The 13859-nt window shown below is 44.9% G+C and overlaps 1 protein-coding gene across 2 annotated transcripts in view; it reads left to right on the top strand.

Annotated features, from left to right (window-relative positions):
• Positions 1-13859, top strand: part of LAMA3 (laminin, alpha 3) — a 252466-nt gene that overhangs the window by 100821 nt on the left and 137786 nt on the right. For both annotated transcript variants that reach the window (XM_012662686.1, XM_012662685.1), the window contains exon 13: positions 11884-12021. In XM_012662686.1, coding sequence (XP_012518140.1) covers positions 11884-12021 — 138 coding nt within the window. The remainder of the gene's footprint in view (positions 1-11883; positions 12022-13859) is intronic.

The raw sequence follows: 13859 nt of genomic DNA, 5'->3' as shown, positions 1-13859 counted from the left end.
ACTTGAGCCCAGGAGTTTGAGGTTACTGTGAGCTAGGCTGATGCTACTGCACTCTAGCCCAGGCAACAGAGCTAGTCTCCGTCTCAGAAGAAATAAAATATAAAATAAAAAGTAAAAAACAGATAAAGCAGAAGGTGGGGGCTGGAACCCCAACACACTAAAGTAAAGTTTTTCCTCCCCAGACACACATCAGCCTCATCTCTTCACAAATTTAACCTCTATCTCTCCTGTATCTCTTATAGCAGTGATCAGAGAATGTGCACTAGAATTTTACAGTTAAAAGGAATTGAAATCACAGGTATTTATTTTACAGCAACCATTCTGAGACCCGGGAGAATAGTAGGGAATAGATGGTTGCAGGGTGGTGAGTGGTACCACATTTCTTGACTCCTGGCCTGGTATACTATGAGAATTGTATTCTATTCCTTAAACACCTTCAGCACCTGGTGGTCCCAGGACATCAGGAAGCATGAAGACTGTGCTTCAACGGCTGAATTTTTCAGGCTGTAGGTCACTGTCTGTTAGTGGATGGAGAAATCAATTTAGGGGGTATGGACCAGCATTAAAGTGAAATGTAATAGACAAGAACTTATAAGAATGCATCATAAAGGTGAGAAATGCCTTGCGAAGTTCTTGTTCATGGTTATTTATATTTTAATACATATCTCTATCATTTCTCTCTCTCTCTCTGTTTATGTGATTACAATGTAAAATGTATTTCTTAGTGTAGATGTGGCTACAACCATTTGGAAGCTGCTATGCTAAAGTCTCCTAGAGGATTTTATCTGTGCTTTTGAGTAGTTCATCCCTTTTTTTTTTGGGTACTTCTTAAAATTCTGTTTTTTGGTCTTGTGGCTTCAGACTCTCAAATAGCTATAGCCTGAAGTCATAGAGCATTTGGGTGAAGTTATTGTCTCTCATTCAACTGGAAACTGTTGCTCAGTAAATTGCAGCAATAGTCTGATGAATCCATTTTCACCATGAAGATATTCCTGTGCCCATATGCACTGCATATTTCCTTCCCAAACCTGTTTGAGGGGCAGGAAAGCACACTGTCTTATTTTCCACTATTATCTAAGAGGGGCAAGGACCAAAGAGAAAAGTATAAGGAATTAGTTTGAGATGTGTACTCCGTTTTATCTTTAATCCATAATCTCATCTTTACTCTTTTGCCTTAAACTCTGTAAGGAAGAAGGAAGGTATGAATTTCAATATCCTATCATCTACACCCCACTGACTCAAGAGTGCGGAAACTCCAGTCTGACATTTCCAGCAAGCCACATAGAAATGTAAGCAGCAGACACAGCTACATTTTAAAAATGTTTGGAATTGATAAATAGGTCGAGCTTGGGGTCCTTTGTGAGAAAAAACCAAGATAATTGGGATTTTACAAATGTCTATGAAAACCTGCCTTTCCTTAGAGTCACTCTTTCAAATGAGAATCATCTTGGATTCTTCGTATGAATAAAAAAGAAAAATTTTCTTGAATTTAAAAGCAAATACAAGGAAAATATTTTAATACCCACCCATATCACTCTTTTTGAAAATGTTAACATTATAATGCTGGCCCTAAACTGTAATACATACAAAATTCCAGCTGAGCGTGGTGGGCTCATGCTTATAATCTCAGCACTTTGGGAGGCTAAGGCAGCATCCTGAGGTGGATTGCTTGAGACCAGGAACTTGAGACCAGCCTGGGCATCATAGTGAGACCCCATCTTATGAAAAAATAAACAAATTAGCCAGGCGTGGTGGTAATGTGTGCCTGTAGTCCCAGCTACTCAGGAGACTGAGGCAAGAGGATCGCTTAAGCCTAGGAGTTGGAGTTTACAGTGAGCTATGATGATGCCACCACACTTCAGCCTGGGTAAAAGAACAAGACCCTGTCTCTAAAAAAAAAAAAATCAAAACCAAAACCAAGTCACCGTATGCAGATTTTCAAAGGAAATGTTCAGATACCTGTTTTACAACATTCTCTCATACTCAAAGGAATGTGAAAAGGATAGGATAGTGGAGGAGAGAGAATCTGGCATGTGGATATCAGTGTATAAAATTGCGCTGTGAACCCTCTCCTTTCCCAAAGAGAGAGGGTGGGAGCTTACTCCCTCACCTCAAATCTAATGAAGGGCTTTCATGATGTATAACAGAATACCTGAGACTGGGTAGTTTATAAAGAAAAGACATTTATCTAGCTAACAATTCTTCAAGCTGGGAAGTTCAAGAGCATAACACTGCATCTGGCCAGCTTCTGGTGAGGACCATGTGTTGGGTCAAAACATGGCAGAGAAGTGGAAAAGCAAGTGAGCCTGTGCAAAGAGATCACATGGTGAAGGAGGAAGCATGAGAGAGAGTCTAGGAAGGAGAACTCACTTTATAACAACCCACTGTCATGGCAACTAATCCAGTTCTGTGACAGCAAGAAGTCACTTCCTCCCTCCGGAGGGCATTAATCTATTCATGATGAATCCACCCTCATGATGCAAATACCTCCCACTAGGCCCAACCTCCCAACAATGCTGCATTGGTAATTAAACTTGAACATGAGTTTTGACGGGACAAGCCACATCCAAACCACAGTACATGGGATGCCTCAGGAGGAGCAGAGGTGCCTGGGGTGAGACTTTGGCTTGGAAAACCCAGGGGCTAAGAGCCGGATGTCTCTTGCTTGGAGGCAAAGCGGGGAGAGTACTGCTATGCTGGGAATGGCCTGTTCTTAGTGTTCTGGGGCAAGGGATGTGTGGGCGTTTTCTATCGCCAGACGTGGGGGCTTCTGGGTGGGTGTCTTGGTTCCTGCCCAATAGGTCTGTGCAGAGGCACCAAGAGACCTCACCCAAAGCAGCTGGAGTTTCTTTGCAGGTGCCTGTTCTAAAATACAGTGTGGTAATGGCAAATGTGAGGTTCAGTAAGGCCAGCAGACCAGGAGTTGACTGCCGTTGAAAAGACAGTTACAGTGCCCAAGAGGAAGGGGCGTGGCACACTGTGGGGACACCGCATGGAGAAGCACCAAGGTTGGTTGAGAGGCAGAGGGAAAGGTGGGAACTGCGGCCAAGAGCCTTATTGTGGTTTCTGCAGGAATGAATGGTTGAGGCAGGGCAAGCAGGTTTGACATTGTCCAGTTCGAATAATTTCAGTGGAGTTGGGAGCATTGGGGCTGCCCTAGTGGTCCGGTACTTGGCTCTGCAGTGATTAGGGCAGGCGCAATGTGGCCCAGAGTGTGAGAGTTCATAGAGAAGGTGTTGGGGCTGAGGGCTCTTTATTGGTTGGGTTGCATTGGTGAAAAGCAGCTCTCAGGAGAGTTGTTTACTATCTCTAGGATTCACCTCACCCTGGGAGTGTAGTCCCTCCAGGGGCAGCAAGGCCCCAAGATGTCAAAGCATCAGAAGACAGAAAATGAAAGACATGGTTAATACAATGCCCAGGGGCTGAGGCAGTTGCAGGCTGAGGAAAGAGTCCCAAGCAACAGGAATAGAGAGGCATCCACCACCCAGGGGCAAGGGAATGGCCGGGCAGAAGTGCCCAGGATGGAACTGCTAAGAAGTCTAGACAGCATCCTTGGAGGAAGAGTCAGCTTTGGGTTAGTATGGGGCTGGTCCAAGAAGAACAATCCTTTCCCCTTCCCTCTTTTTCCTCCCCTACCCAGGCTCAGAGACAGATGTAAAGTTGAAGCCAGTGATGGAGAAAGAATGTGCACTCCACCCCCTGCCCACCCCTCCCCCCACCAGGTCCACCTCCCTTTCCCACTGTGGGCTTTAGGCCTGAATCAGGTCTGAGAAGGAGGAGGGAAGATTTGACCTTAAACTTGGTTTCAACTCAAAGTTTGTTCTTTTACCTAAGAGTGTGCTGAAAAGCCTTAAAACTACTAGAGTTTTCATCTAGGTGCAGGGAGACAGTCACCCAACTGAAAACTGAGAAGGGCCACGGGATATAGTTGACAGGAGGAGTTGTGCTTGTATAACACAGTGGTTGTATAACACTCAGCAGTTGTATAACACTCAGTAGTCATATAATACTCAGTTGCATCTCAGTGTGGCTTAATGTACCATGACTTCCTTAAAGGAACTCCATGATTCTGATTTGTTTCTAGGAACTACTATCCTTTTTAATACTCTGCCTATTTAAACATAGACTTCTATCAAAAACTCCAAACTCTCAACATTTTTCCTCCAAAAAAATCACTGTTTTAAAATTTATGCTATAATTTTTTTGACCTTCAGCAGAATTCCATCTAGCCGGAGTTTGGTTCCACGGCCACGTATCTGGAGCAAAAGTAAAAACCCTGCTGTGAGCTCCCAATCCCCACTGCATCTGTCAAGTCCAACACTCCCCCAGAGATGTGCACTCAGAGAATTCCACAGGCCCCCTCCCAGCCTTGTCCCCCTCAACTTTCTTAAAAATAATTTTTCTAAATTTGGTTATTTGTTTTCCAAGCCAAGCCCATGGTGAATTAGAAATATAAAATTAGAAGAGGGGGGAAAGATTGCTAAGGCAACACACTCAGCAAGGGAAGAAACAGACAAGCAGACATAAAACTTAAGAGGTATAGCTCCTGTGGCTAAATTTACTCGAATGGGAAAAAAAAAAAGAGGTATAGCAGCCTGGGGCCATTTAATGAAGGGCAAATAATCCTACCCAACTGTGAAGGTGCTGAGGGTGTCACTGTTATTAGTAGATTAAGTAAATGGGCATTATAATGATGGCTCTACATCATAAAGAAATGGTTAAATTATGTCTAATTTTACTGCTTCATAAGAAAGGGAAGTTTATCATACATTTTAGTAAGAGTATTATTTTATGGCTAAAATGAGAACAGTTTGGTGATTGAAGAGTTGGTTATGACTCTTTGCTGTTTCACATGACAGAACACTTGACTTAAACTGGTTTGAGGCAAAAATAATTTACTGGCTTTAATTGAAAAGTCAGGGCATATTTGGTTTCAGGAACAGCTTGATCCAGGGGGCTCAAAAGATGTCAGCAGGGTCTGTTTTTCTGCATCTTTGAACTCTGCTATTTTACATATTGGCTTCATTCTTAGCCCTCAGTTGGTGGTAAGATGGCAGCCAATAGCTCTTAGACATACATTGCTATGGACTGAATTGTGTCCCCAAAATTCACACATTGAAGCCCTAACTTCTAGTATAATGGTATGTGGAGTAACGAAGTTATTAAGGTTAAATGAAATCATAAGGGTGGAGCCCTGATCCAACAGGATTAGTGTCTATATAAGAAGAGACACTAGAGAGCTTGCTCATTCTTTTCCCCTCTACCCTGTGAGGACACAGCAAGAAGGTGGCCCTCTACAAGCCAGGTAGCAGACTCTCAGCAGAAACTGAATCAGCTAGCACCTTGATCTTGGGCTTCCCAGCCTCCAGAGCTGTAAGAAAATAAATTTCTGTTGTTTAAGCCACCCAGTCTATGGTATTTTGTTACAGCGTCTGGAGCTGGCTGATCCACATCCTTCCAGGTTCAAGACTGGGGAAAAAGTGTGCTTTCCACCAGGGCAAGTCTGGCTCTGATTGGATCACATGCCCACGCCTGAACCAATCCTATGGCTGTACAATTCAGTGCTCTGATTGGCCAAGCCTGAGTCTCCTCACATCCATGGAACTAGAAGTGGAGTCAGCACCGTGGGAACAACGTGAATAGAGCAAGGGGAAGAGAGGTTCCCCCTGTGGCAAAATCAGGGTGTCGTAACCAAGATGGAGTGGCAAAACGAGGTGTCAGCAAAATCCTCAGCTCTCTCAGAAAACTTAGTTTCGCAAAGTGACCAATCCTATGAGAGATTAGGGAAACCTCTGAGGTTTAACGGTAGTGGTTTTTTTTCCTCTAAGAAGCTAACAGCTGACACAAGAACTCTTCGTGGCACAGTGCTTGAAGATAAGGCCGTATCTCCTGTATTAAATGATTGGAGTTAGAATTTTTTAAAAAATAAGAATTTGTCTTCTCATTGATATTTTTAGTAGAGTTGGTTTGGACCTCGGTTTCCACAGGCCTGCCAAAAACTTCTGACCCCCGGGCAGCACTAGAGCGACAAGACTTGCAGACAGCCTGTCAGAGAGGGGCTGGAGGAGGAGCCCCAGCGGGCGAATGTCTGTGGTCAGCCTCCGCGGGACTGTGTGGCTCAAAGGCATGGCTCAAGTGGAGGGAGAGAGGCTCACCCTGAAGGACAGAGAGTGGCAGGAAAATCACGTGCTCTGATTCCCCTTTTCGTTCGCCACTTCTTCCTCAGCTCTGCCCCAAAGGGGCGAAGGAGGGAGAGAGAAAGCACCGTTTAGGCTTTCGCCTCAGGTCTTGCCTTGGTGGGGGACTAATACACACTAGTGCCTGTCCAGCCTCAGGAGGCCTGCCGGTGCTTCAGAGCCGTTCTCTGAGTTGTGTAGGAAATAGGCCGCCCGCCTCCTTCCGGTGTGGTGTCCAGGTATACCCTGCAGTTTGTTGTTTCGGGTTTGAACTGTTCTGGGAAGAGTTTGGGAGGATGCAGCATTCTGTCTGTGATGGTCTCCCTTCTCTTGCGCCCACCTTTCTTTTCTAACAGTTATTGTGATTTTTTTTTTTTTTTTAGAGAGATTTGATTACTTTACCCATTGAATTTTAGAATCAAATCAACATGGCCCAAAATGCTATGTCAGCTGACCTAGTATATTCCAGCCATATTCTTATGGCTTTGCTCTTTATTGCTTTAAAAATTTTCAGATTCTTCTTTAAAGAGAATTTAAAAACCCATCTAAGATGTTCTTGCCAACTGCAGTCCTGGATTTATGTTTTACGTTAAAGTAATTCACTCCAGACTTTTCTAAGTACAATGCCATATTCTTCTCATGTTGATTTTGACTCACTGAAGTGCCTGCCCTACAGTTTTCTTTTTTATAGGTGTAAATCAAATCCTAGATATGAGACCAGACTGGAGAATTGTCTGTATGCATATGAAATTTATATTTATGCTTGTGTTTGGTTCAACTCTGTCTTCAACCACAGAGTAAAAGTGCAACTACCTGGGTTAACTAGGTTATCTGGGGAGTTTACTCTTCCCTTTTCCTCCTCCCCTGTCCCTCATTCCTACCTTCCTCTACTCTCCTCTTCTTCTCTTCTCTTTGTTTTTCTCTTTCTCTTTCTCTTTTCCTCCTCTCCTCTTCCCCTCTCCCCTCCTTTTCTAGTGAGTTGGCTGGGCAGCGGGTAGGAGGGTGGAAATGTGCAATGTGGTCCTCCCACGACTGAACCGACACCGGAAGTGCAGCTGCCCAACCTCAACCACATGACCCGACCCAGGGCTCAGAGCCATCCCCATCAGAGTTGGATGTACTCTTTGGGTTGTGGTAACGGGTCTTTCCTTAGAGAGGTCCTATAAATATGTTGCCAATGAGAGATTCACCTCCTCTTCCTATTAGCACATTCTCATGGGTCAGACAGACCAGCCAAGGGAGGAGGACAGGGCACTCAGGGTGGTGAGTGGTGGGTCTCTGGCCTGGGAGGCTCCTGGGAAAGCCTCCCAGCCTTTCCAGGGGGAAAACAAAGACCACGGGGCTGGCCTTTGGGGAGCAGTCTAAAGCCAAATTTTGTACAATTTTGGCTTGAACTGGTCCTTCCCTGTTATTTACTTTTTGTCTTAAGAGAACATTGAGGTGAATGGTTGGAAAAAGCTTTGGAAGATTTAGAAAATCTTCCAAAAGATTTTCTATAGTTTTAGTTTACCCAAAGCCCAGCTGCAGAGATGCAAATTGTGATGAGTCTTGTGGAACTGACGGTTGGGTTTGTGGTTCTGACAGAAGAAGGTGCCAGCTGGTTTTTCTACCAGAAGGAAAAGCTCCCAAATCACGGGCCATGAGAGCATCCCGTAAACAATAAGGAGCTGTGTTTACTATAAATTACAGGTTTTCCACATGACATTGCCTCACTCGTCAGCATGTAGCTGAAGGTGAAGGGGATCCGACGAGCTAACGTATCAAGAACCTATATAGGACTGGACCCGAGGGAGGGTTCTGATGGTCACCCATTCCCTTGTTGTGAAATTTGGCATGTTCTATGGGCTAGGACTGTGCTCAATGCTGGAAGACATTCGTGAGCATGGCAGACAAGCTCCCTGTCCCATGGGACCTTTGTGATCATTATTTTTTTTTTAATGTTCTGATTATTATTTTTTATGTTTCTTGAGAGTAAAAGTTTCTTAAAGCAGAAACAATGAGGAGTGGATAGGAAGAGGCAAAATACTCCAGAAACTCCAAAGGACCTGGATCAAAACAAAGAACAAAATTAAAATATTTTTAAAGCCTTATAGTATTTCCAAGAGTGAGAAGAGGACTGCCAATGTTAGGATTTGGGTTTGGGATTTGGCAGCTTTCATATAATAGTTGGATTAAAATGAGAAGTGTGATGCCAGATTAACTCACAATTTTAAAACGCTGTGCATGCTTTTAAGGTCAAGTCTTTGTTTTCACCTCCAGAGTGTAACTGTGTCTCCTGGCTCCCTGGACAACCCTGTGGCCCTAGAAACCAGTGTCTGTGTCACTCATATTATGCCACGGAGCTGCTGCCACTATGCTCAGGCAGCTACCCTGACTGCCTTCATGAGTGTTTTTCTCTCTGCAGTCACTTTCTCTTAGGGCAGAAACAGTAGAACGAGCTTGGATTAGCCAGGATTCTCCAGAGAAACAGAACCAATACGGTGTGTGTGTGTGTGTGTGTGTGTGTGTGTGTGTGTGTCTGTGTATAAAGAGAGATTTATTTTAAAGAATTGGCTCATGCAATTGTGAAGTCTGGCCACTCTGAAATCTGCAGGGTGGGCTAGCAGGCTGGAGACCCAGGGAGAGTTGATTCTGCAGCTCACGTCTGAAGACAGTCTGGAGGCAGAATTCCTCCTTTTTCTTTAGGGGATTTTGGTCTTTTTCTCTTAAGGCCTTCAACTGATTGGGTGAGAACCACCCACACGTTGGAGGGATGTCTACTTTACTCAAAGTCGACTAATTTCAATATTAATCTCATCTAAAAAATACCTTCACAGCAACTTCTAGTCTGGTGTTTGGCCAAACATCTGGGCACCATAGGCCTAGCCAAGCTGACATAAAATTAACCACCACAGAGCCCAGGATCATTTCCTCAGAAATCTGCCACTAGCTAGGGATTGACTGAATCTCTGCAAACAGGCCTGGTGGGGGCATGAGAGAAGACTGACGGAGATAGCAGTCAGAGATCTGAGTCTTGTTCCACTGTCTGCCAACAGCTGGGGGTGGCATTAGGCACATTTCTTATGTTTAGTTTCTTGTGGAGTGGGGTGCTTTGTATTATGTCAGTAATTCTCTAGCCCATCTTCTGAATTTTTAGCTCTTTGAGATCAGGGAATACAACTATCCCTCACTAACTGTGGGGAATTGGTTCCAGGACCCCTCTTGGATACCAAAATCCATAGTCCCTGGTATAAAATGGTGCAGTATTTGCACATAACCTACACATATCCTCCCACATATTTTAAGTCATCTCTAGATTACTTATAATACCTAATACAATGTGAATGCTATGTAAATAGTTGTTTGTTATACTGTATTATTTTTTATTGTTGTAGTGGTATTTTTTTATTGTGGTTTTTTTCCTGAATGTTTTTGATCTGTGGTTGGTTGAATCCACGGATGTGGAACCCACAGATATGGAGGGCTGACTGTGTGTGTTTTCTGTATTTCCCTCCACAACGCCTATCTGTGGTGCCGTTGAACACAGTAGACCTTCAGTCAGTGCTGGGTGGATGAATGGAAAACAGGAGAGTGGAATGGTGGCAAATTTTCTGGGTCTGCCACTAATTGTGTCCCTCTGAATAAGTCACATAGCCTGTTGAAGTCCCAGGTAATTTGTAAATGAGAAAACTAACCCAGTTCCCTTTCATCAGTGAGAGTTTTTTATGTTTCCAATGACAACTCTGGAAAATCTATCGTTTGTTATCATCATTTCTAAAAAGCACTTCCAAGTGACTTGCCGCACCTGGGACTGGGCTAAGTCCTCTCCAAGAGAATGGAAACTGCATGGTCTCGCTGGGGCTCCGTGCTCCAAGGCTTAGTTGTGGGGCTTTACAGACCCCAAGGCCACCTGTAAATAACTCACTGGAATTGGGACTTTACCTTGAGAGTCTTTTCTTTTCCAAGACCCCAACTTTTTGAAACCTTGCAAACAGGGTTGTATTTTTTTTTTTTTTACTGTGTATACGCTGGATATAAATTTGGAAGTCAGAAATACTAATTTATTGAATTTATTGATTGTCATTAATTCAATATGGGACAATGTGAAGAGCACCTCTCCAAGCACTGGGGACTTGGATAATTAGAATAACAATGTCAATGAGAGCGAGCACTTACTGAGCACTTCCTCTATGCCAGACATTGTGCTCAGTACCTATTGCTGGTGATTCTCTGATGACCTCATGACCAAATGACCTATCCTCAACTCCAGTTTACAGGAAAGGAAACCAAGGCTTAAAGAGGCTAAGCAACTAGCCCATGATGGCATGGCTATTAAGTGGCACAGCTGGTGTTTGAATCCAGATGTGTCTGACCCCAAAGACAGAAGCCCTTTGCTACAGACTAATTCCGTGACTTTGGAAATGCCACTTAACTTCTGAGCTTCACCATGTAATGGTGGAATTCAATGAGACAATCTCTCTGGTTGCTTCCAGTTTGTAAGATGTAAAACCCTTCAGTTGAAGAAGTCAGTCTGCTCATTTCCACTGCTCTCCCCTCCCCAGAAGCAGAATCCTTGCAGGGTAAATGGGGGTGACTCTGAGCAACTCCAGCCCTGTAGGGGTTTAGTTGCAGAGACTGGTAAGAACCTGACCCAGTGGGAAGAGGGAGCCAAGAGGGCAATGGCCAGAGTCTCTTCTGTCCATCCACGCATGTTTATTCATCCACTTAGCCGAAGTAGATGTGCTGCCTTTCCCATCAATTCCCAATGCTGCCTGCATAACTTTCCATGACTATTCTACTACACTAGACCTTAGAAAATCGGTATGAAGAAAGGAGGTCAGAGAAGAGCGGGAACAGTTGCAGGCTGATGTGGACTGGAATGGTTTGCACCTGATCCCCAGGGGGATGTGGAATTAAAGTGGCCTCTCCAGTGAGTCACGTCCCCCATCAGCTGCTCCCTCCACCCTCCTTTTACAAGTGCCAGTTACTGTGTGTGAGAAGCGTCCCCAAAGCCCTCACGTACCTGCCAGTCTTGCTGAATATGAAATTAATGACAGCAATAAAAACTAAGCTAGGCTGCGCGTGGTGGCTCACGCCTGTAATCCTAGCACTCTGGAAGGCCGAGGTGGGTGGATTGTTTGAGCTCAGGAGTTTGAGACCAGCCTGAGCAAGAGTGAGACCCCATCTTTACTAAAAAAAAATAGAAAGAAATTATATGGACAACTAAAAATATATAGAGAAATTAGCCGGGCATGGTGGCGCATGCCTGTAGTCCCAGCTACTCGGGAGGCTGAGGCAGGAGGATCGCTTGAGCCCAGGAGTTTGAGGTTGCTGTGAGCTAGGCTGACGCCACGGCACTCACTCTAGCCCGGGCAAAAGAGTGAGACTCTGTCTCAAAAACAAACAGACAAACAAAAAAAAAACCAAAAAACTAAGCTAGCAGCTATCGAGTGCTTGCTATGATAGGCATTGCCCCCAGCTCCTTTGTTAAGTATTACGTAACCCTCACAACAATCTTGTCAAGTAGATGCTAGTGTCACTCCCATGTAAGGATGGGGACACTGAGGCTTAGAGCAGTTGAGTGACTTGTTTCAGGATCCAGCTCCCATAAGAGGTGGAGCTGGCACTTGATCTTGGGTCTCTCTGGCTCCACCTCTCTGCTCTGAGCCAGGACGCGATTCTGCCGCTGCCCTGCCCCCCTGGGTCTGACTGAGTTCTTTCCATGCAGCCTGCTGGTGTTCAGCCCTGGGGTCCTACCAGACACCCTGCAGCCCCGTGACTGGACAGTGTGAATGCCGGCCAGGGATTACAGGACAGCGGTGTGACAGGTGCCTCTCGGGAGCTTATGATTTCCCCCACTGCCAAGGTAGGGAAGCCAGCAGCATGCTGGAGGGTGGGTCCTCTCTGAGGTGTGTGCAGACAGCCTCCCAGGGAAGCCTGCAATGCCCTGCAGCACCACCACTGGTACTTCGACATGTTTGACCCAATCTGTCTTGTTCCTCTGTAGTTTGAGTCAGTTGAAGACACATATATCAGATGTGCATCCTCAAAGGAATCAAGAAATGATTCGTTCCTAACTTCAAAAAATTTAAATTCCCATGTCTTATAAATTTGGGTTTCTTGGTTCACATGTCAAATTTCTGGGGACAGCAGTGTGGCAAAGGTGACTCCTTTAAGCTAAACAGAGCATTTGTGTCCCCTGTCCTAAGGCATCGTACCTTCTCTCCTTATTGGCTTGCGGTGCTGCTGTTGGCTGTGCCGTAATCTTCCTCACAGGTGCCCTTGTGGGCAGGCTGAGTGGGACCTTTGCTATGTTTCTGTCCCACTCTCCCTGCCTGCCTCTGGCCCCCTGGGGGACTGTCTTCACACTTCAACCCAGGTGTTAGGGGGAGGGGAGTGGGGTGCATGGGAGTCTTTGCTGTTTAGAGAGAGTGAGCCAAGGAGGAGGGAGATGGAAACCAAACCTGTGGCTGTGGGATATTGTTGGTATTCAGCCCTCCATTGATGTGAGAGATTGAGAGTCGGCCATGTTCTGGGGCAGAGGGGACAAAAATGAGATGCCTGCAAATCTCCCTGAGCTTCCTGGTGTGGGCAGCCTCCAAGGCGCAGGCTAGTAGCTCCTGACTATTGATTTCAGTGAACTCTTGCTCTGTTGGAAAGTATTAGTCCATCAGGAGAATGTGGTTTTCTCACACCAGCCTGTCCAGCCTGACATCCAGAGCTGGCTGCAGGCAAGACTGCAAGCAGACTTCATTTCCCAGAACCTTACTAACCAGAATCCTCAAGAGACCAGGTTTTCTTGAGGATGGAAATTGCAGCCAGCAGTCAGAGGGGACTGCTTGCCTTTGAGAAGGCCTGAAGGTCCCTGGCGTTCGAGGGCATCCCAGGGTGGGTCTGCTACCTCCATGCACCTCAGGAGCCAAAGGAAGCATGTGACTGCCGGGCAGAGAGGCTGAGAGCCATGGCCATGTCAGGGCTATATGGCCACGTTTGTGTCCTGGGAAGGAACCCTAGGCTGGGCATGGCCAGGCTGGAAAACAAAGATGGGAGAGTTAAGTTTAGTATTACAGAAAAATATGGGGGACAGAAGAATATCAGAGAGAGAGAGAGAAAGAGAGAGAGAGAGAGAGAGAGGTTAAGGGGATACTGAAGCCAACAGAAACAAAGGCAAAAAGGCTAACTAACAATTTGTAAGGAAACACAATCTTCTCATGGATTTATTTAAATGATTTGAAAAACCAGGCTCGGAATGGACTTACCTAACCTTTTTCAGTTCGAATGCTGTATAATAGTAATACTGAAACACTGTAAGATCGCAATTTATTGAAGAGAGAGTATATTAGGCTTGTAGTGCTATACTAAATCAAGACAGAAAACTAATTGGTTTTATAAATAACTTTAGTACAGGTGGGAACAAGGGGGTTGTGATAATTAAAGAATTAACTCTTGGTTAATCAAAAACTGTTCTTGCAAATTGTGTAACTTCTTTTTAATGGACAATTAAAAATCTCTTGGTACCATATTGCCCTCTTCTGGACAATACTAAAGATGCTCAAAATTTTAGAACCTCCTTTTCCTAATCTCTCCATCATCAATTAGAAATGAATTTTTATTAGTAGGCGGGGTAGAGAATTGTAGCAAAAGAGGTGATTTGGGGATTAAGGACCGTAAATGTTATTTGGGATTTGATTGCACACAAAGTCT

Source organism: Propithecus coquereli, unplaced genomic scaffold (genome assembly GCF_000956105.1).
Source record: "Propithecus coquereli isolate 6110/MARCELLA unplaced genomic scaffold, Pcoq_1.0 Scaffold773, whole genome shotgun sequence".
Taxonomy (NCBI): Eukaryota; Metazoa; Chordata; class Mammalia; order Primates; family Indriidae; genus Propithecus; species Propithecus coquereli.
Note: the sequence above shows the minus strand (reverse complement) of the source record. Positions and strands in the feature narration are given on the sequence as shown.